The sequence below is a fragment of the Mauremys reevesii genome, linkage group 3, assembly GCF_016161935.1.
Source record: "Mauremys reevesii isolate NIE-2019 linkage group 3, ASM1616193v1, whole genome shotgun sequence".
Lineage (NCBI taxonomy): Eukaryota > Metazoa > Chordata > Testudines > Geoemydidae > Mauremys > Mauremys reevesii.
The window spans coordinates 71,774,448-71,798,888 of record NC_052625.1 but is presented as its reverse complement, the minus strand read 5'-3'; the positions used below and the strand labels follow the sequence as shown (position 1 = coordinate 71,798,888).

The window sequence follows — 24,441 nt, the reverse complement described above, 5'->3', positions numbered from 1 at the left end:
ACGCTTGTCATGCAGCAGTGCGCTGAGTCCCTGCTATGGCGTCTGTTTGGAGATTTTTTAAAAATGTTTTTTAATTCGTCTTCTGTAACGGAGCGCTGATAGAACAGATTTGCCTGCCCTTACAGCGATCACGTCCGCATGGTCCATGCGGGAGCTCTTTCTTTATTTTGATTTTTAACTGCATCACCACATGTGCTGATCGGAGCTCCACGCTGGGCAAACAGGAAATATTCAAAAGTTCGCGGGGCTTTTCCTGTCTACCTGGCCACTGCATCCGAGTTCAGATTGCTGTCCAGAGTGGTCAGTGGTGCACTGTGGGATACCGCCCGGAGGCCAATACCGTCGATCTGCGGCCACATTAACCCTAATCCGATATGGTAATACCGATATTAGCGCTACTCCTCTCGTTAGGGAGGAGTACAGAAACCGGTTTAAAGAGCCCGTTTATACCGATATAAAGGGCCTCTCAGTGTGGACGGGTGTGGCGTTAAATCGGTTTTATGCTCCTAAAACCGGTTTAAATGCCTAGTGTAGACCAGGCCTCAGAGTACATTTCCCAGACCTGAAGAAGAGCTTTGTATATGCGCGAAAGCTTGTCTGTCCCACCAACAGAAGTTGGTCCAATAAAAGATATTACCTCACCCACCTTGTCTCTCTAAAACTTAGATCTCCTTCTCTGGGACCCTAAGAACTGGGACACAAGAGTCAATGTACGTCTGACAAGTTAGACTCATCTCAAGCTCCACAGGTGAAGGGCAGCCAATGGCCTAAGATGGGTTATCTGGTCCTTCATTACTGGCTATGAAAAGAGTGTCTGGAAATAACTAAATCTGCTGACCATCTTTCCTATGACACCAACTCATCACCACTAATGGTACCTGTTGGCACCAGGGGATGCTACTACCCCTGAAATGGATCTTTACTGGCTCCCAGTGGAGCAGATTACTGTCATACCAGTGAAAAATGTCCACAGTAATTATCTTCACTGCACAGCAGTTTATTGAGAAGGAATTACACCAGCAGTAAAGGGTTACATTAAGCACATAACTCCTATGTTAAACATTAAGAACTATACATTAAGAGCTATACATTCCTCTTAGCGAGCCTTTCTTTCACAAACATACACAAACAGGCCCTGCCCTAGCTTCATGCAGTCCCTGTCTGGCAAACAGAGAAGATGGTTACCAATTCTATGGACGGCTTCTCTCTAGGTCTGGTATCTCAGCCCTCTGGTCTGTCTCGGACTGCCTTGAGTCAAGGCCCTGGCTGCCTGGAAACCCCTCTGGTCACAGTCCTGCTTGAGCCCACAGAGCAGAATTTTGGCTACTCTGTCTAGCAGCTTCTTCAAGCATCAATTAAGGAATTCCCAACTCCAGTAATTTACTTTGCTTGATTCTTATATCTTTTTCCTCAAAGGAGTCACGTCTCAAATGCATGTCCAGTGGGCGTGTGATTATTAATTTTATCTGATGAGAATTTTAGAAGGGGCTAGGGGGGTGGTACCAAACGAAGATCACTCCACGTTTACTCACTCATCAATCATTCACGCTGGCTCTCTGCATGGTGTCCTTGCTATAAGGTCACTATAACCAGGTTGACGTGTGCTCCATGCTGGAATTTTATGCATGTGATATTTACTTTTGCATTGGCCCATATTTGCCGATCAATAGGTTCAATATCAATCGCACACCCAGGTGTTGCCAGTCCTTTATCAAATCTTCTGCTTAAAGGGGACCCTGCTCCCAGGATCCTCTTCAGCCATGTTTAAGTCACCTCAAGTTATGCTCACACCATTCATTCAGTATGGCCACACCAATTCGGCACCATCCCAACAGTACCCAGCACCTTGGTGGACAGCACATTGATGCCTACAGTACTTGGCACCCATCTATGGCGTATTCAGCACCAAGTGACCTGTCCATGGGTCCGGTAGTGAAGTCCTTGCTGGCTCATACAATGTCAGCAGTGCTAACTAGGCTTTCAGTCTTCAAAATCATGATTCATAAAGCAGTTGAGACATTGGTACCATTTACTTCACCTGTTCAGCCACTCTGGGAATCAGGGAGGGAGGCCAAAGACTGCTCTTTGAGTGGGAGAAAGCATGGGTCATTCAGAGAGCCGCCCTCCTGGTATCCTCTTCTGTGTCCACCAGTCCAGTATCCATATACTTATCAGTCATAGCCCTACTGGGTGCCTTGGGGTAGACAGCTATGTGTCTGCAAGCCAACATTTTCTACCTTCTTTCTAGGGTTATTTCCTTTTCCCCGAAGAGTGAGAACAATCAACAGGCAGATGTGGAGGAACAGTTGTTCCCAGCTGCAATTTTGTCATCCTTCCCTGATGAGGCAGCCAATCCCTCTTCATCCTCTACTGCAGACAACTTAAGGTCTTCCAAGACCTGGTGATGAAACACGTGGCTGAAACATTTGACATCCTACTGAAAGTAGTGCAAGAAAAGTCACACAAACTACTAGACATTCTGCTCCTTTCTATGTCTGGTAGACTTGCCATGTCTATTCATGAGGGATTGTTACGATCTGCAAAGGACTTGTGGCAGAGTCCAGCATCAATAACTGACACTTCCAAGAGGGTGAATAAATATTGCCAAGTTCCTCGTAAGGACTCAGTGTACTTTATTTACATCAAGTGCCTGGCTCACTCGTAGTGGCTGTTCATGAAAGCTCCAAGCTAATATCAGTGAAAAAGAGACTGGGTGTGCACAGCAAAAAACCTGATTCCTCTGCCATTCTCCAGATGCGCATTATTGACCAGGTACTTCAGTCTGTATTGGAAGAGATTGTCTCAGTTTTATGGAAAGGCTCTGACAGGAGCACACAGAAGAATTAAAATCAATCATGTTGAGGGGGCAACTGATATCTAGAACATCCCTATAGACTATTTTGGATGCATCTGAAACAGTTTCGTGGCTAAATCTGTACCGTAGCCAGATAGGTGGCAATACGATGATCCTCCTGACGCCAGTCAGCAGAAATATACAAGGAGAGCCAAACCATAGCAAAACATCTTCCATTTGAGGGCTGCAACCTCTTCAATTCAAAGAGCTAGGAAGCCCTCAACTCACTAAGGGACTTTAGAGCCACTTTGCATTCTCTGGACTTGCACATTCCAACCCCAAGGAGGAAGCAAGTTGGACCTCAAACCTCCTTCAGACAGCATCCCTCTGCTCCTTACTATTATAAACCTGTAATTGGATGGTCTGCCCCTTTAAGGGCCAAGGGGTCTGGGGCCAGCCAGCCCTTTTCAATTATCAGATCCAGTTGGGAAGGGGTCAAGTGTTCTCTATAAAGAGCTGAGAGGACCCAGCTGAGAGGGAGTGGGGGTCTACAAGAGCAAGGTTGTCTCCTGTGACTAGCCTTGGAACAGAGAGAGGGAAGCAGAATGAAAGGCTTTTGAGTCCCAGCATGCAGCTTTGATGTGAGTTTTGTGTTACTTTGCAAATTTTGTTATATCAATAAAGTGGTGTCTGGAAGAAGGGCCTGAAAGACTCTGGGCATAGAAGTGAGTCCTTTGTGGGCTAGAGAGACAGCCCAGCAACTCACAAACCCACAGGGGGCATTGGAGCTACCAAAGGAGAAGCAGATGTTTCAACACAGATGACCCATCACCTCTTTCTCAGCTATGGTGCACCTGATGTCTTCCTCTCAACAGCAATTTTCACACCCCAGTCTAGAGCCCAGTAGAACTTTTGGAGGATCTCTACCCCTTTTCCCCCATTTTGGCAACTGCTATTATTTTTTCAGGAAGTCTGGAGTAGGTTCACTATGGCACAGTGGGTCCAAGAGATGTAAGCAACGTGTATTGCATACAATTTCAGTCCCGTCCTATCTGCCACCCATCATCTCTATCCTTCTTCAACAGTCCCTGTCACAAAATACTGTTGAAACAAGAGGTGCAGTCTCTTGTTTCATGCATGTCAGAGCAATGGAAGAGAGGCCCTTGGAGTTCAGGGGCAGGGAGTTTTATTCCCTTTATTTTCTAAAGGAGAAAAGGGGCTGGGGGCCTATTTTGGATCTTTGACATCTCAACAGCATACATGTGCTCACAAAAAATATCCTCTGATTCCCACCAGGAACATCTCACTACCTATACAGGGTCCTGCCCTTTGATCTTTCAGTAGCACCAAGGTTATTCACCAAGTACTTGGCAGTCATAACAGTTCACTTAAGAAGATAAGGAATCCAGGTCTGTCCATATCCTATTGATAGTTGATCCAAGGAGCCACCACATGAGGTAATCAACTTGGATCAAGTAACCTTCAAGCTCTTTGCCATACTAGGCCTCAAAGCCAGAGAAAAATCTACACATTATCTGATACAAAGCATAAAGTTCATAGGAGCTGTGTGAGATTCCAGGTAAGCAAGAGCTTATCTTCCACAAGAAAGATTCCAAACTATATTGGACCTCATCAGCCAACTTCAGGCTTACCAAAAGGCATCTGTAAGAGCATGCCAAAGGCACATCGGACATATGCCCTCATGCATCTATATGACACAGTTTTCCACACTTCACCTATGCTTCATGTAAAGGTGGTTGGAATCAGTTTATCTACCCAGCAGGCACTACATGGACATGATGGTCACAGTCCCACAAGGAATTCTCTCCTTTTTAAACTTGTGGGAAAAGGCTACTTGAGGTGTTAAAGGAAATACCCTTCTTTGCATGTCTGCCTACCAAGATTCTGATAGATGCCTCCAAGGATGAAGAGCTGTGTGATGGGTTCAGTCACAGAAACCGCATTTGGACTGTCACCTGATGTGCTGGAATTACCTCTGAGCCTGTTTTCCCTGCCAGCGTGGGACTTCCAGAACCCTGCCTTGTGAGCCAGACATGCTAACCTGCTGCAACACAGACCCAGGTCTGGTCCATGCCCCCAAAGCTGCAGGCTTTAATCAAAAACTGCTCAGCAGGTCATCTATCTCCAACACTCAGACACCCAGTTCCCAATGGGATGCAAACCCCAAATAAATCCATTTTACTCTGTATAAAGCTTATACAGGGTAAATTCATAAATTGTCTGCCCTCTATAACATTGATAGAGAGAGATGCACAGCTGTTTGCTTCCCCAGGTATTAATCACTTACTCTGGGTTAATTAATAAATAAAAGTAATTTTATTAAATATAAAAAGTACGATTTAAGTGGTTTCAAGTAATAGCAGACAGAACAAAGTAAGTCATCAAGCAAAAATGCACAAGTCTAAGCCTAATACATTAAGAAACTTATTATAGGTAAAAATCTCACCCTCAGAGATGTTCCAATAAACTTCTTTCACAGACTAGACTCCTTCCTAGTCTGGGCCCAATCCTTTCCCCTGGTACAGTCCTTGTTAGTTCCAGCAGACATCTTAGGTGGAAAGCAAGGGTGTTCTCATGATTGGCAACCCCTTTGTTCTGTTCCACCCCCTTTTATAGCTTTGGCAAAAGGCAGGAATCTTTTGTCTCTCTGGGTCCCCACTCCTCCTAAATGGAAAAGTGCCAGATTTAAGATGGATTCCAGTATCAGGTGACATGATCACATGTCCTGTGAGACCCCAGCCTCCATTCTTCCTGGGCTGGCCAACATGTACACAGGAAGGTTTGTAAGTAAACAGAGCCATTTACAACCAATTGTCCTAGTCAATGGGAGCCGTCAAGATTCTAAACCACCATTAATGGCCCACACTTTGCTTAATTACAATAGGACCTCAGAGTTATACTTCATATTTCTAGCTTCAGTTACAAGAATAATACATACATACATACAATAGGAGGAATATATTCAGTAGGTTATAACCTTTGTTATGATACCTTACAAGAGACCTTTTGCATAAAGCATTTTCCAGTTACATCATATTCACACTCATAAGCCTATTTCCATAAAACATATGGAGTGCAACGTCACAAGCTCATCTATATCATTTTCAGACGCAGGTCCACTCAAAAAGTTTATCTGTACATAAATGTCCTGGAACTCAGAGCTATCTGCCTGGCATGCAAAGCATTCCTTCCTCAACTCCAGAGAGTCGTGGTGACAGATAACACCACAGCTATATATATATGTCAGTAGACAAGGAGGAGTCAGGTTATCTCTGCTTTGTCAGAAAGCCATTTGGCTCTGGACTTAGTATATTCGTCACCGGATCATGTCGTTGGCTCTACATCTTCCAGGTGTGCAGAACTTAATAGATAGTTCTCAGACAATGGTCAATCAGGGATCCAGTATTGCAAAGCTTATAGTGGGAATGCCTGTCAAAGACCTATTTGCCACAGACCAGAACAAGAAATGTCAAGCATTCCACTCCAGAAGGGGCTCCAGTCCAAAGTCCCTATCAGATGCCTTTCTCATCCTCTGGACACCAAAACTGATATATGCCTTCCTACTAATCCCCAGGATTCCTGAGGAAACTGAGGCAAAATGCTGGATCAATAATCATGATGGGCCCAGCAGTTTTGGTATTTGGATCTGGTGAACCTCCTAGCGCAGCCATCAATCACTTAGCCTGCTCTGCCCAACATAGTCTTGCAGAACAATGGTCAGATCCTGCACCCAGACCCAGCATTGTTACATCTAACAGCCTGGATCCAGGCTGGCTTACATGCACGAGAAAAGTTCAGAACATTCTACTCCAAAGGGGAAGGCCTCAACTAGAGTGACTTATAAAGCTGAATAGAAGAGGTTTTCTATGTAGGCATCTTAGCATGAGTCATCTCCCCTGACAACACCCATTTCAGCGGTATTGTGTTATTTACTTGCCCTGAAATAATCTGGCCTGTTAGTTCCATAAGGGTCCATCTAGTAGCAATATCTGCAAATCACCCTTCTATCCAGAGCCACTCTGTATTTTCTCAATTTACAGTTGGCCAGGACCTTAAGGCAATTCCTTGAGGATGTTAGTCATATTTCTCTCTGCCCCCCCCTCCCATGCCCCAGTTTAGGAGCCCCTCTCTCTTGGGACCTCAATATAGTATTAACAAGGTTGATAGGTCTCCCCTTTGAGCCCTTAACTCTTGTTTCCTATACCACTTATCAATGAAGGCTGCTTTTTTTAGTGGCCATTATATCAGCTGGAAGAGTAGGGGATATTCAGACCCCCATAGCAGGCCCCCTATAAACAGTGTTTCATAAGGACAGGGTTACCCTCAGCAATCCTCTCAAATTTATGCCCCAAACTGTTTGAATTGTATATGAAACAGTTTATTCATCGCCCAGTTTTCTTTCCCAAACCTGACTCAACCCCAGGGGAAACTGAATTTCATGTACTTAATGTAGTAAGGGTACTGTCATACTACCTGAACAAGACAAAAATCATTCAGGAATATGCCTAGACTGTTTACAGCCTTTGTTCATAGGATTAAGGGTCATGCAATAGCCTCACAGAGATTATCAAAATTGGTCTCTGTCTATATAAGTGCATGTTTCAAACTAGCTAAGTTGCAGCCACCTAGCCACATTAGAGCTTATTCCACTAGCACCCAGGCAGACTCTGCTGCCTATTTGAAGAAAGTCCTTATTTCTGAAATTTTTAGGGGAGCTATGTGGAGCTTGGTCCACACATTCACAAGATATTGCTCTTTGGTAGAGGCTTTCAGATCAGTCCTTTTGGTAGGGCTGTCCTTTAATCATTGCTTAAGTGGAACTCCTTGTACACACCACCAAATAAAAAGACAATTGCTGTGGATCACCAAGAGTGGACTCCATGTGGACAATCACTCAAAAAAGAGAAAACGGTTATTCATTCTACAGTAACTGTGGTTCTTCAAAATGTGTCATCCACATGGATTCCACAACCTACCCTTCTCTTCTGCCAGTACAGAATCCTACTGCTCTGAGATAGTGTATTAGCAAAGGAACTGAGAGATGTTTCGGTCTACTCCGCCCTCAGGGTTGGGGGGCCATGAGGACATCTAGAGCACAGGCATGACCTGAATACATGCAGCTGGCCAAGAGAATTCAGTCTCACACACATAGGGTGTATGCACATTGAGAGGGGTCCATGTGAACTACATATTTCAGAGAACCACTGTTACTGTAAGATAAGTAACCACTCTGGGTGGAGAAAAATGTTCATCATCAAATATACTTGATGACGAATGGATGCACAGTATCTAATCTTTCATTAATTAAAAAAATAAAAACGTGTATCTTCCTGTTTGTGAAGAAAACATTGAAAATGTGAACCAGGTGTTGCTCATCTCTGTATTGCCATGGTCACAGAAACCTGGTTGTTCACTCCTATTCTTTTTCCCACCTCCACACAGTCTCACTCATTCCCTGCTCCGATGCAGCACTTTTCATCCTGAAAGAGCCTAAAGCACTTCATTATTTAGACACTTATAGCATCATCTGTGTGGTAGAGGACAGCACCCAAAAGGCACAGATCACACTGCATAACAGTATAATGAGCAAGAGAAATTTTGGCTAGGAACAAATACCTATGTTTGTGGAAAGTACAATAGAAATAGAAAAACAAATCTGTATTTTTTTTAAAGAATTAGTATTTTCGTCATCGGTGTGGAAATTTAAACTATACAGGTAAAGATGACTCTTCTTTTTCCTTCCTGCAGACTATTTTGGGAACACTGTGATAAAGATGAAAAACAATGTCCTGATTTTTTTTAAAGTTGAAATGAAAAATGCTGTGGCGCTCCCTCAATGGGAAGAGAAAAGCAAAAACATAGTCCTTTACTTGAATCCATCTGGCAACCTATATATGCTGTTTATCAATGGTTCTAGTATACACCGTGAGGTCTATCCCTTGAAAACTGAAATGTTTACTTACATACATGGTTTTCAAGATATTTGCCCATATCTAGTATTTCAGCACAGCATGGATTTAAATGTCTATTATCTGGACATGGGAGATGAAGTGACATTTTGGGCTCAAATAGTCTATATGGAGAATCTGGGCTTATCCACAGTTGTGGAAATCTACAGGCCAGAACTGCTGATGCAGACAACAGATGTCAATTATGAAATAGCTCATGGAATCTGTACTAAAAACCAGGTATGTTATATTAAAATCATCCCTGTATACAATACAATTTGCTTTCTAACTACAATATATTTAGCATAATTTGCAGTATATATCTTCATATAGACTTCCATTCTTTGCTTTCTTTGGGCAATAGAGTGAGTGTGTGTGGGGGGTGGGGGTGTTCATGTTCAAGGGTGGGGGAGGGGCTGCTTCCCATCCCCACAAACTCCTTCCCTGGCAGATTTGCCACTTTTGAGGCCGTGACAGCTCCTGCCGGCATAAATCCAAGATGAATCAGCCCTTAATTTTCTGCTATATTGGATATGTTAAATAAAAATCATCTTTGCAGTTTAAATATAATTATTAGCTTTCTAATTTAGTAAGAAAAGGAACTAGTTTTGGAATCTGAATTATGGGAGTCACCACAAGTTATTGGAAGCCAAATATCTTGTAGCTTTGCAGACATATATTTACAAGGTAGGGAATGGAACTTTAAAGAAGCTTGTTCCCCAAGAGAGGAAAGGAACTGATTTAATAAAGGGTCTTATTTGAATAAGGGCTTTTCTACATAGTGGGGAATGAACACTATCAGGTTGCAAATTCTAAAATGTACTATTGTGTTGCGCATTAATTGGTCCATGTAGACCTTGCTGGTGTGCACTAAAGGTTTCTCCTGCACTTTAATGAAGTACTATGTTAAAACATTCTAGGGAACCTTTAGTGTGCACCAGCAGGGCCTACATGGACCAGTTAATGCGCAACACATTAGTACACTTTAGAAATCCCACCCCTGTAGTACACAGACAGGCCCTAAGAGGAAATTTAAGACTGAGTTTGATCATTTTTTTGAACGTTGTAAAACAAACTGATTGTTTCACAAATAACATACAATGAAAGATTTTTTTAAATATTTGTTATACATTTATTCAGTAAGAAAACAGTAACTTTCATTGCATTTCATCAGATCTCTATCTGTGTAGTGTTTTTCACCCAGGTGAAAAACAAGTTAGTATTCTTTATATCATTCAGAAGAGATAACTAGTGAGCTCATAATGTTTCAGACCTTCACCAGGAACCCAAAGAGCCCACTGAAATAGTATCTTTAGTGCTAGATATTATGCCATATATATTGTTGTGATAGGTGTTTTACTCGACAGAGCCCACTGATGCTGGTCTTCATCCCTGCTCATCTTTTCTAAGGTGTGCTCTGTTTATCATGAAAATGTCCCTGATCAAAGCAAAGATTTTTCCATTCCTTGTCATTCTGTCTCTTTTAGACAATGAAATTTTACCATAAAATGGACTATAGCCTTGAACCTAATTACACAGAAGCATTGTAAGTACTTTGTAATTGTTAAAGATACTTAAGATGATGTAGATGGTAATTTATACATATATTGAATACCACAGTCCATTGGCTCTGATTTAGTATAAATTAAAAGTGTTTTAAATCCATAGAGCTCAAGACAAGTGTTAATTGATTTTATCTGCTTTGCTTTTGAAATGTAAAATTGTATATTTCAATTTTATTTTAGGAAGTTGGGCCTGATTTTGATCTAATGTACACAATATAATCTCATTGATTTCAATGGAGTTGCATCTGATTTATGATACAATAATGTAACTAAGGCCCCAGTTCTAAAATCTTGCCCTGTCTCTCTAATGTCTCATGAATATCCAGCAGTCAGCTTAAGATCAGCCTGGCCAAAACAGAGCTCTTAATCTTTCCCCACAATCCCTCCCTGCTACCTCATTTCTCAGTCACCGTGGACAACATCACCATCTTCCTATCACTTAGGCCTGTATGTCTTCTTTTAGTTGGCCCTCTCTCTAGATTCTCACAGGCTTGTGTAAATCTTGCTGCTGCTTCTTGCATAATATCTCTAAGATGCAGCCTTCCTCTGTCCACACAGCTAAAACACTTGGCAAGGCCTTCATCATTTCAACTATTGCTACCTCCTACCCTCTGTCTGTGACAAAGGCAGTCTTGTCCCTCTTATATTCATTCCAAACACTGCTACAAAGATCATATTCCTAGCTTTTTTGCTTTTTCCATGTCACCCTTCTCTTTGCATCCCCTCCAAAGGCTCCTCTTTCTCGGTCACCTCAAACATAAGCTACTTGCCTTTGCTTTCAAGGCCCTTTACCGCTTATCTGCACCCTACTTGTTATCTCTGATGTGCTATCAAGATGTGACTTCCACCTCTCCTGTGAGAATGGTGCCAGCCTCCATTTTTCAGCTTCTTAAATTTTCAAACAAGCACGTTTGTGTTTTCTCCCATACTGCCCTTCACATATGGGAGGAGCTCCCCATAAACCTCTGCAAAGCAACCTCATTGTCCTCCTTTTAAATCCTTCTCTAAAATTCTCCTTTGCTGTGATGCCTACAAAAAACTTGATAATGGTAAGGCAGCTGGTATGCTGAAACCACTGCCTTATCATGCCTACAAGTATTGTCTTATTATTTCCTTGTGCTTCCCTGTCTGTCTGTCTCTACCCACACATTGTCTTTTATGCTTAGGTTTTAAGTTCTTTGGGGGCAGGCACCATCAGTTTAGGTATGTCTATACTTGAGTTGGAAGGTGTAAATTCCAGCTCATGGAGACATACCCACATTAACACCGATTGAGCTAGCATGCTAAAAAGAGAAGTGTAGCGACAGCGGTGCAAGCAGAAAGAGGGGCTAGCTGCCCCAAGTATGCATTTAGGTTCTTAGAGTATGTCTACACTACGGGATTATTCTGATTTTACAGAAACCGATTTTTGGAAACAGATTGTATAAAGTCAAGTGCACGCGGCCACACTAAGCACATTAATTTGGTGGTGTGCATCCATGTACCGAGGCTAGCATCGATTTCCGGAGCGTTGCATTGTGGGTAGCTATCCCATAGTTCCCACAGTCTCCCCCGCCCATTGGAATTCTGGGTTGAGATACCAATGCATGATGGGGAAAAAAACATTGTCGCTGGTGGTTCTGGGTACATCCTCCCCCTCCCTCCGTGAAAGCAATGGCAGATAACCGTTTTGCACCTTTTTTCCTGGGTGAACTGTTCAGACGCCATACCACAGCAAGCATGGAGCCCACTCAGCTCAAGACATCAGTCATGAACATTGTAAACACCTTGCGCATTCTCATGCAGTTTACGCTAAACCAGGACCTGCAAAACCAGGCGAGGAGGAGGCAGCTACGGCAGCGCGGTGACAAGAGTGATGAGGACATGGACATGAACACAGAATTCTCTCAAACCGCGGGCCCCAGCGCTTTGGAGATCATGCTGTTAATGGGGCAGGTTTTAGCCATGGAACGCCGATTTTGGGCCCAGGAAACAAGCACAGACTGGTGGGACCGCATAGTGTTGCAGGTGTGGGACGATTCCCAGTGGCTCCGAAACTTTGACATGTGTAAGAGCACTTTCATGGAACTTTGTGACTTGCTTTCCCCTGCCCTGAAGCACCAGAATACCAAGATGAGAGCAGCCCTCACAGTTCACAAGTGAGTGGCAATAGCCCTCTGGAAGTTTGCAACGCCAGACAGCTACCGGTCAGTCGGGAATCAATTTGGAGTGGACAAATCTACTGTGGGGGCTGCTGTGATGCAAGTAGCCAAAGCAATCACTGAGCTGCTGCTACCAAAGGTAGTGACTCAGGGAAATGTGCAGGTCATAGTGGATGGCTTTGCTGCAATGGGATTCCCTAACTGTGGTGGGGCGATAGATGGAACCCATATCCCTATCTTGGCACCGGAGCACCAGGGCAGCCAGTACGTAAACTGCAAGGGATACTTTTCAATGGTGCTGCAAGCACTGGTGGATCACAAGGGACGTTTCACCAACATCAACGTGGGATGGCTGGGAAGGGTTCATGACGCTCGCGTTTTCAGGCTGCAGCAAGGCATTTACTTCCCAGACCAGAAAATAACAGTTGGGGATGTTGAAATGCCTATAGTTATCCTTAGGGACCCAGCCTACCCCTTAATGCCATGGCTCATGAAGCCATACACAGGCAGCCTGGACAGTAGTCAGGAGCTGTTCAACTACAAGCTGAGCAAGTGCAGAATGGTGGTAGAATGTGCATTTGGACTTTTAAAAGGACGCAGGTGCACGTTACTGACTCGCTCAGACCTCAGCCAAACCAATATCCCCATTGTTATTGCTGCTTGCTGTACGCTCCACAATCTCTGTGAGAGTAAGGGGGAGACGTTTATGGCGGGGTGGGAGGCTGAGGCAAATCACCTGGCCACTGATTACGCACAGCCAGACACCAGGGTGATTAGAAGAGCACACCAGGAAGCGGTGCACATCAGAGAATCTTTGAAAACCAGTTTCATCATGGGCCAGGGTACGGTGTGACTGTTGTGTTTGTTTCTCCTTGATGAACCCCCACCCCTTGATTGACTCATTCCCTGTAAGCAACCCACCCTCCCCTTTGATGACAGCTTGCTTTCTAAGGAAATAAAGTCACTATCATTTAAAAATCATGTATTCTTTATTAACTGATAATAAAAAGAGGGAGAGAACTGACAAGGTAGCCCAGGTGGGGTTTGGGAAGAGGATAGGAGGGAAGGAAAAGGCCACTTCAGAAGTTCAAAATAATGACAGCCTTTTGGTTGGGCTGTCCACTGGGGTGGAGTAGGTGGGTGCACGGAGCCTCCCCACCCCGTGTTCTTACACGTCTGGGTGAGGAGGCTATGGAACTTGGGGAGATGGGATGGCAGTTATACAGGGGCTGTAGCAGCACTCTGTGATCCTGCTGCCGTTCCTGAAGCTCCACTAGATGCCAGAGCATGTCAGTTTGATTACGCAGCAGCCCCAGCATTGCATCATGCCTCCTCTGATCTTCCTGCCACCACCTCTGATCTTCCTGCCACCACCTCTCATCGCGAGCGTCCCTCCTGTCCTCACGTTCATTGGCATCTTTCCTGTACTTTGATACCACGTCCTTCCACTCATTCAGATGAGCTCTTTCATTGAGGGTCAATTCCATGATTTCAGAGAACATTTCGTCTCGCGTCCTTTTTTTCCACCGCCTTAACTGAGATAGCCTTCGGGACGGAGGAGGGAGGCTTGAAAAATTTGCAGCTGCGGGAGAGAGGGTGGGAAGGAAAAAAAGGGAGAGAAGTATTTAAAAAGATACATTTTACAGAACAATGCTTATACTCTTTCACGGTGAACAACACTATTCACATTACATAGCACATGTGATTTCAGTACAAGGTCGCATTTTGCATCTTAATATTGAGTGCCTGCGGCTTTGGTGTTAGAGATCTCACAGACACAGGTCCGGGCAACAGAATTCGCCTTGCATGCGGCCATGGTAAGCCATTGTCTTTCGGCTTCTGCAGCCTTCATATATCCAGCGCCCTCCTTTCCCACATACCAAGCAAAGCCCGTTGAGTGCTGCGGCTTTCCTGTTAACGTGCAGCAGCAGAAACCAAACTAACCCCCACCCCATCCAATTATCTGGGATGATCGCTTTACCCCTCTCCCCACCACGTGGCTGGTATCAGGGAAGATCCTTGCTAGCCACCCCCCACCGCATGGCTGGTATCAGGGAAGATCCCTGCTAGCCAAACGCGAAAAAGCTCAGCACCAATACCCCTCCCCTCCACTTGGCTAACTGCAGGGAAGGATTTCTTTTCAGCCACAGGCAAACAGCCCAGTAGGAATGGCCACCTCTGTCCCCTTAATTAAATTCCCGCATTTCAACCAAGTTACCATGAACGATATCATTCTCCTGAGGATAACACAGCGAGATAAAGAACAGATGTTGCTTGAATGCCAGCAAACAACGGGACCATACGCTGCCAGGCTTTATCATGCAATTATACCAGATTACTTGCTACTAGCATGGCGTGGTCAAGTGTCCTACCATGGAAGATGGAATAAGGCTGCACTGCCCAGAAACCTTCTGGAAAGGCTTTTGGAGTACCTCCAGGAGAGCTTCATGGAGATGTCCCTGGAGGATTTCCGCTCCATCCCCAGAAACATTAACAGACTTTTCCAGTAGCTGTACTGGCCGCAAATGCATCCCAAGTCCTCAGGGCAAATTAATCATTAAAAAAAGCTGCTTTTAAACCATGTTTTATATTTACAAAGGTACACTCACCAGAGGTCCCTTCCATGGCTTCATGGTCTGGGATAATGCCTTGGGAGGGTTTGGAGGGTACTTCAGTCAGGCTCAGAAAAAGATCCTGGCTGTTGGGGAGAATGGAGTGCTGTGTGCTCTCCGCAAGCCCATCGTCCTCATCATCATCATCATCTCCCCCGTCCGCTGAATCCTCAGGCATGGCTGAGATTATCCCCTCCTCGGAATCCACGGTCAGGGGTGAGGTAGTGGTGGCGGCCCCCCTTAGAATTGCCTGCAGCTCAGCGTAGAAGTGGCATGTATGCGGCTCTGCCCCAGACCTTCCATTTGCTTCTTTGGTTTTCTGGTAGGCTTGTCTGAGCTCCTTAACTTTCATGCGGCACTGTGTTGAGTCCCTGTAGTGGCCTCTGTCCATCATGGCTTTGGAGATTTTTTTCAAATGTTTTGGCATTTCGTCTTTTGGAACGTAGTTCTGCTAGCACAGAATCCTCTCCCCATATAGCGATCAGATCCAGTACCTCCCGTACAGTCCATGCTGGTGCTCTTTTTCGATTCTGGGACTGCATGGTCACCTGTGCTGATGAGCTCTGCATGGTCACCTGTGCTGATCAGCTCTCCACGCTGGGCAAACAGGAAATGAAATTCAAAAGTTCATGGGGCTTTTCCTGTCTACCTGGCCAGTGCATCTGAGTTCAGATTGCTGTCCAGAGCGGTCACAATGGTGCACTGTGGGATAGCTCCCGGAGTCCAATACCGTTGAATTGCGGCCACACTAACCCTAATTCAAAATGGCAATACCGATTTCAGCGCTACTCCCCTCGTCGGGGAGGAGTACAGATAGCGATATTAAGAGCCCTTTATACCGAAATAAAGGGCTTCGTTGTGTGGACGGGTGCAGGGTTAATTTGGTTTAACGCTGCTAAATTCGAGATAAACTCGTAGTGTAGACCAGGCCTTAGATGGGATCACACTCAGAGCGGCTAGTCATTGTTCACGTTGCAACAGCTACACTTTTATTTTTAGCACAGTAGCTTGATCAGAGTAAGGGTGAGTATGTCTCCTCTCCTGGAATTTACACCTTCCAGCTCCACTGTAGACATATCTGTTATTATGTGCTTGTACAATACCTTCAAAAGGCAAGCCTGGGAACTTAATTTCATAACTCTGCTAGACACTAAAACCATGGACTCAGAGACATTGGTTTTATGGCACATTACAACAATTTGTAACACACCGCTAACCCTTAACTGCCCACTTCATTTTAAGCAATCTTCTACAGTAGATGTGAACCCCTTATGCTTACCAATCTGTTCCAACTTGTATTTAGCTGAGATATTTTTGTTACCTTCCCCTGACTTGAAGAAGAGCTCTGTAAAGCTCAGAAACTTGTCCCAGACCAAAAACTTTGGTCCAGTAAAAGATATTACCTCATCTATCTTGTCTCTCTCATATCCTGGGACAAACACGGCTACCACAACACAGCAAAGCATCCTTAAAATACAAATGGCTTAAATACCCTACTGCCACCAAACAAATACCTTGCTATAGTTGCAATTGTGTAGTTAGTTTAGTTAGTTAGTGTATGTCTACACTTCAATAAAACTCCTGCGCCTGGCCCATATCAGCTGACATGGGCTTGCAGGGCTTGGGCTGGTGAGCTATAAATTTGCAGTGTAGGCATCTAGGCTCAGGCTGGAACCCGTGCTCTGTGACCCTTCGGGAGGAGGGGAGGGAGGAAGAGTCTCCGAGCCCAGGCTCCAGCCCAACCCTGGATGTCTACACTGCAATTTTATAGTCCCACAAGCCCGAGTCAGCTAACATGGGCCAGTCATGGGTTTTTTATTACAATTTACAGTGTAGATATACCCTTAGTTTAGTTAGTTAAATGCTATTACTGATTTATTTTCAAACGTATGTAAATCTTAATATTGTTGTTGGGGGGGCGGGGGGTGTCCCATGTAGAATTTTATCCACAGGTGTTATGACAGTTGAACTACAACCTAGTATGTCTGGAAAAATGTGTGCAACACACAATAAGGTAAGTTTTGTATCTTGAGAAACTTATTTGGCTAAAATATGGCGGTGTTACATCTTAGATTCTTATGGTGAAATTCTGACCCCATTGATATTGATGGGAGTTTTACAGCTGAGTTCAGTGGGGCTAGGATTTCATCTTTAGGCTATAAACGCCAATTCATGTGGCTCCAGTTACCTAAAGTAAGGGTATATCTTCCAAAGGTTTCTGGTTGCTGCCTAAGTAGGGCTGCAGAAGAGGGAGGGTTCACAGCAGGGTGCTGGTGAGAAAGTGTTCAAGACAGGGGAAAAGTGATGATGTGTCCTTGACATTGAGGAAGCCGTAGAGAGAGGTAGAGTTGCCCCTATATCTAGATGAAGTTGCTGGCCCCCATTAGCATCAATGCCTCCATTCAGACTCCTCAAGTCCTGAGGACAAAGGCCCATTTTTGGAAAGCTTAAAAGTTCCTCAAGGCTTCGGAAGCTAAGCTCCTGTGGAACTTTTAAGCTTTTGGAGTGGAGCTCCTCATAATTCAAATCACTGATTATCCAAATAGTTCAAATGTGCTTTTAGACAGTACATAACTGAACTTATTTTTTAATAATAAAAAGATATTAAACATTTTAGGCTTAAGACTTGTCTTTTAATGATAAAAAAAGCATAAACACATTTATACACTGCAGTTTGTATTGCAACAGATATATATTTTGACTCATATATCAAATTAATTTACCGTTTGTACATATGCATATATGTAATTCTGTGCTAAAATCCATCATGGCTCAGCCTGACCTTTTTTCATTGGTTAACTTTATGTAAATTAATTATGTATATAGTAGATGTACATTAATTATGTATATGGTAGTATATGCAAAAATATAGATATTGTAATACAGGAGGGCCAGGGAGCAGTGGTCGAAGCCAGGGAAATATATAAGTCCTAGGCTAATTAAAGTGTGGTTCCTTGTAGACGAGGGAGGGTTGCCACAAGTTAATTGGAGCACCTGTAGTCAATTAAGGCCCTGTCAGGAACCTAATAAACCCCTCTGCTTCAGGCAGTCAGAGGACTAGGACTAGGACTAGAACTAGAGCTTGGAAGTATGTTGTGAGATCTCAAAAACCAGAGAACCAAAGTAAGAGAGATTCTGCCCTGTAGGGCAGGAAGACTCCCTCCCCCAGTGTCTAAGAACTGAGGGTAACCCCACCCAAGGGGGAAGAGGGTAAGAAACCCACAGGGGTTGAGAGGGGCCGGGACTCAGAGCGAGGAGCAAACCCAGACCCCTCCCCCGCTTCCCTCCTCTACCACCTTCCCGGTCCACTAGCGGGGCCTTCGGCACCCAAGAGCAGGGGCAAAGGGTGGCATCTTAGGCCCCCAAGTAAAGCACAGGACCCACCATATGAACATCGGCCATCTTGTCACAATATAGATCTGTATGTAATATAATGTATTTCTTTTCAGCTAACTCATTTTTTTGTTGGCTGTCCTCCATCAAGGCATATTGTCATTCACAGGCAAGTTTTAATTATCTTTTATTATTTCTGGTTTATTTCATTTTAAAACAGAAGTATTATTGTTAGCCTAATATGCCTCAGTTATCCATTTGTAAAATGTTTTACTTTATATTGGTTTTATACATAATTAAAAGAGAAAAATACCTCTCCCATGCTGTGTACACCTTTTTAAAAAATGTACATGACAAAATACATAGATTCAGCTTATCTCTCCTTAGCACACAAAAAACCCTAAACACAAAACCCCAAAATAAAAAATAACTTTAAAATACACATTATCCCTTAATATACCAACTCTCAGTCACCTCCTCCTCCTACAGAAGAATTAAAAATAGATGAACCTTGTAGCATAAACAGAAGCTCAATAAATGTTAAGTTCCATAGTCAAGGGGCTCTAATGAAAAAACAGCCCAGCTATGTTGGCCACAGTGTGGACATCTCCACCAAGGCACCGGTCTCTGACACCGGTGGGAGCAGCACCACTCTTGTCACTGGACAGAGATTCATCATCTTCCAAGTCTGAGATTGGGTTTTACTTCTCCCATCCAAGAAGCTGCTCTTATCAGTCTTCTAGGCATTTCCAGTTGTCCATGGTCCCAGGCACAGGAGTACCATCAAGTGATTGGCCAGAAGCTCACTGGGGGGCAGCAGGAGCAGAGCCAGAGGCTGCACCTGCCCCAGGTAGACCACCTGGGCACTCCAGCATCCCCATAACTCACCACAGTTGATCTGGAGCACGGAGTCCTTGGGCCAGAAGTAAGTGCGCATGGTTCTCCCCTTGTGGGCTGGACTGGCTGCTCCACCTGCAGGGTGTGCATGGCTGGTGCAGGGGGCAGTGCAGCGGGGGGCTGTAACAGCTGCTTCCTCAGGGACCCAGGGATGAAGTGAAGTGCTGAGCCAGCCTCTCTTACTTCCAGCCTTGGTGCTCTGTGTGCATCCCACACACAGGGCTGTGCCACCAGCTGAGGCCCCACCTGGCAGCAGCCCAGGCTCTCCCTCTTTCTTTCTTTCCTCCCACTCCAGTCTCGCACTTAGCTTCATCTTCTCCTGCCTGGTGAGTCTGGGGGAAAGGGGCCTGTTCTGCTGGGTCTCTGGGGTCCTTAAATGGCCAAGCTCCCACTGATGCAGCCCCTTCTTGGGGCCCATTGGGCAGCTTAGATGAGTCTGTCTGGCACGCTGTGGGCCTGTAGAGAGAGCTCACAGCCTGCCCAGACTGAGCTAGGCTTCTACCTTTTATATGCTGCCTCCCTGCTGAGCATGCCCAGCAGGGTCAGAGGGGTGGGGCTTCCTCAACCCGCAAAGCAGAGTTAACCCTCTCAGGGCTGGTGCGAGGTAGGTACACCCCGTCACAGGGCTCCAACTGGACCCTGGGATACAGACCAGACCCCCTTGTCCTACTGGCACCTCCAGATCTGGGCTCCCCCAGATTCCATGGTGAGTGCCTCAGTGGGAGGGGACTGTGGGCTGTGGCCCCTAAAGCTCTGGGGAGGGATGTGCTTTGCTGCAGGAGCCCCTCCTCCATTCAGTGTGTCTATGAGCCATAAGGGGGTTGGGGTATGGTGCTATCAGTGCTCTGTCTCCATTCAGCGCCTCAGCCATGGTCAAGCTGTGATGAAGACATGGAGGGGATCAAGCTGGCTGCCCAGGCTTGGAGGCATTGGGTCACTGGGGGAAGCATTGAGGGCAACTTTGCCCACTATGCCATTTTCCCTAAGTTATAATTTGGAATTGCAAACCAGCAAGCACTGCTGGGCAGGTATGATTGTAACATGTGGGACTCCATGCAGAAAGTGAAGGACTTGCTCCCACAAGAGGCCAGGCATGAGTTCTCTCTAGTGGACGAGGGAGAATCAGCGGCGAAGGCCTCTTTACAATCTGCTTTGGATGCAGCTGACTCAGCAGCCAGGTCCATGGTTTCGGCAGTTGCCATGCACAGGAGTTCATGGTTATAGTCTTTGGGACCTCCCTCAGGAGGTCCAGCCGACACTTCAGGACTTGCATTTCGAAGGAGCTTCACTTTTTTTGGAACAGACTGATGCGAAGCTTCAGGGTCTAAAAGACTCAACCCTTCTGGTACTCCACCCTGATTGGGCCATCAGGATCTGCAAAGGAAGAAAATCAGGGGGTTTAGGCATAGGCCACCCCCCTTCTACTTGAATGTTAATGTCTGCCCCACCCAGGAATCCAAGGTGTTCTAAGCGGGCATTTTGATGGGACACTCGAGAATGCCATACCAGTTCCCATGATGCTAGACCCTGTTTCTTCTTTATTTGCAAACCACCTTTCCTGTAGTCCCAAGGTATCACCACGGGCTGTTGTGTGTTGAGCACCGTGGATGTGGGATATGCCCTCCGGTTTATTTCTACCCTTCCTTTCCACCCTCCCTCCCTGTCCCTCCTCAGGGACCTCTCTCACAAAGAACTGCTGGTCCAAGCGGTTCAATCTCTCCTTTGGGTGGGACCTATGGAAGAGGTTCCGCAGAATTTAAGAGGGAAGGGGTTGTACTCCTGTTATTTCCTAATCCCATAAGTCAAGAGAGGTCTCAGACCAATTTTAGACCCATCTCAAGAAAATAAAGTTCCTCATGTTCACGCTGGCATCCCTTATCCCCTCACTGGATCCCATAAACTGGTATGCCACCCTCAATTTAAGAGATGCTTATTTTCACGTGTTGATATACCAAGTCCACAGAAGGTTCCTCAGATATGTAGTGAACAACTCAAATTACCAATATATGATGGCATACAATTACAAAATGTATGGTGGCATAACTTCTGAGGTTGGTCTCAATGGTCGATCTAGGGATCAGGTAGTGTCCAACATTCAACTCATCCAATCAACGTTCAAGGCTCTAGGCCTTCTGATAAATGCATAAAAGTCTACCCTCACTCCACTGCAGAGGACAGAGTTCACTGGGGTGGTGCTCAACTCTATCTATTCCAGGGGTGCGATTCCAATCAATCAGATCCCTAACAATACATCTCAAAGGACATCCAATTACAACAGCCTGAAATTAATTGTATGAGGCTTTTAGATCACATGGTCTTGTGCACATACATGGTACCACATGCAAGGCTGCACCTCAGACCCTTCTAGACATGGCTGGATTCCATGTACTCGCCAACATGCCACCTTGTACTCTCGGGTACCTCCACAGGTTCTTGTCTCTCTAAACTGGTGGTTGGATCCGCTTACAGTTTGTGTAGGAGTCCCCTTTAAGCACCCTCAACCATCAATGACCCTGGTCTCAGATGCATCAGTGCTAGGGTGGGGAGCTCATGTGAGCTCCCCATAGAACTCAAGGCCTTTGGTCTTTGGTGGAAATATCAATGTTAGGGATCTCAAAGCAGTTGGTCTTGCCTGTCAGGCCTTTCTGCCCCACTTTATGGGCAGAAACTTGTTTGTTCTCACAGACAACACTGTAGCCATGTTTTATCTCAACAGGCCAGGAAGAGCTTGCTCTTCCCTCCTTTGTCAAGAAGCAATACAGCTATGGCAGTTTTACATAGCCAATCAGTCTTGAGGCCTTTTACCTTCCAGGAATGCAAAACTGGCAGATTACCTCAGCAGGTCTTTCTCCAGTCACCACGAGTGGTCCCTTCACCTGGATGTGGTGAGAGATGTTTTCCAGCAGTGGGGGACTCCCTAGATAGACCTATTTGCAAACAAGTACAACAGAAAGTGTCACCAGTTGTGCTCCCTAAGAAGCCACAGTTCAAGTTATATTATAGATGCCTTTTTAATACCTTGGATGGGACATCTTTACTATTCTTTACCTCCTAGTCCACTCATGCAGAGGGTGCTGCTAAAGATCAAACAGGACCAGGACCAGATTATTCTGATGGACCCTAGTATGGCCCTGCCAACACTGGTTCTCTGCTAGGCATCTCAGTGGCAACTCCAATCCCACTTCTGTTGCATCCAGACCTGATCTCCCAGGCCCACAGTCGGCTGCTCCACCCAAACCTGAGCCTCCTTCATCTAATGGCTGGAAGCTCCATAGCTAAATCTCAGAGAGCAGGCTTTCTCAGAGCAAGTTTGTCAGGTCCTACTTGGTAGTAGAAAGCCCTCTGCCAGCCCTCCTTTCTTGAAGTGGAAGCAGTTCTCTGTTTGGGCATCCCAACGTGGAGTCTCACCCATACATTCATCCATACAAGATATATTTGAATATTTATAGCACCTGAAACAGCAAGGCATAGCAATCTCCTCTGTCAGGTTCACCTTGCAGGGGTATCAGCTTTCCACCGTTGGGCCAATTTTTTCAGATGACCTGTCTGTCAAATTCCTCAAAGCCCTAGAAAGGTTATACAGTACCCTCGAGTAAGAACCTGTTCCCCCTGGGACCTGAACCTGGTCTAATCAAAGCTTATGGGGCCACCGCTTGAACCTTTGGCAATGTGCTCCTTGTTATATCTCTCCTGGAGAGATTATGACAAATTTGGCCGAGCTGTTCTGCAGTCTGTGTGTCCATGAACTCCAATCCCTCCACCTATTCAACTGCTTGGGAGTCACATAGAGTGGAATGCACATGTGCAATCACTCAAAGAAGAAAAAACAGTTACTAACCTTCCATAACTGTTCTTCTTTGAGATGCACTGAACATGTCCATTCCATGACCTGTCCCTCTGCCCCCTCTACACTGGAGTTTTCCAGAAAGAAGGAACTGAGGGGATGTAGGGTCGGCTGGACGCTTTATACTGGTGCTGTTGGCATGCACTGGCAGGGGGCACTTTGACGGGTTCCATTAAGGGAAAAATTTCCAGTGATTGTGCTTGGAGAGCACACATACCTAAGTGGAATGTATATGTGCAACATTTCTCGAAGAACAACAATAACCAATTTTTATCACTGAAATGGGTGCTCAGTGCAGATGAGAAGTTGGATCCATGAAACTTTGCCCTGCACAGCTTCAGCTCCAGAGTAGATTAGAGCAGTACTAGGGCTGCTCTAACATATGCCAGCTGGTAAAGGCCCCCCAAGGCAGACCACAGTGGCATTCCAGCCTCATCCCTTTTCCCCCACTTGGCAAATGGAAAGTGGAATAAGAACCAGTTATGCTATGCTGACTGTCAGTTGAGAGCTTCTCTCTGCTAAGGGAATTCACATTAGCCAGATGTGGCCAGTGTATGCCCATTTGCACTGCCAGAGTGGTGAAAAAGGGGCCAGATTGAGAGAGAGAGAATCTGGCCCATATTTAATGTATCAAAGCATTTGAGAAAGTTTTGGTGAATACAGGTCAAAATATAGAACAAATATTGGACAGTGATAATTCTCAGACAATACTAGCATGATGTGTTCAGTCATTTACATTTTCATGCACTACTTTAGTAACAAATAAAAACCCTTAAATTATACTGATCATCTGTTTTATTTCCACAGACCTTCAGATATAACCTGTATCAAACATAATTTTACTACTTACAAAATACCTGGGTAAGAAACTTGCTTTATTAAATGACCATAAAAAGAAATATAGGGCCTTTTAGATATATGTTATATATGAAAATGCAGGGAGCCACATTATTTATATATATATTGTGGGAAAATTAGAATATTTCAATATTTATGTATTTAATCTCAATTTTATTTTCTTTCTCAGCATAGCAATGCAATACCAATTACTTTAAACAAATTAGTATTCTAAATATTTGTAAGGAGACATTCTCAACTTGAAACCTAGTCAAAAGAAAGAAAGAAAGAAAGGAAAATCTAGCTAAAAGTAGTTTACTACACCTGTCCTTTAGTCTCCATCACAAGTTTTGTGTTTGATCCAATCACATCATCAGGGCCAGTGCAACCATTTAGGCGACCTAGGCGGTCGCCTAGGGCACTAGGATTTGGGGGGCGGCATTTTCTTC

The 24,441-nt window shown here is 44.9% G+C and overlaps 1 protein-coding gene across 3 annotated transcripts in view; it reads left to right on the top strand.

The window, feature by feature from the left end:
• CATSPERE (catsper channel auxiliary subunit epsilon) overlaps nt 1–24,441 on the top strand; it is a 104,288-nt gene that overhangs the window by 63,745 nt on the left and 16,102 nt on the right. For all 3 annotated transcript variants that reach the window (XM_039529349.1, XM_039529350.1, XM_039529351.1), the window contains 5 exons: nt 8,564–9,003; nt 10,251–10,309; nt 17,020–17,095; nt 18,531–18,583; nt 23,963–24,016. In XM_039529349.1, coding sequence (XP_039385283.1) covers nt 8,564–9,003; nt 10,251–10,309; nt 17,020–17,095; nt 18,531–18,583; nt 23,963–24,016 — 682 coding nt within the window. The remainder of the gene's footprint in view (nt 1–8,563; nt 9,004–10,250; nt 10,310–17,019; nt 17,096–18,530; nt 18,584–23,962; nt 24,017–24,441) is intronic.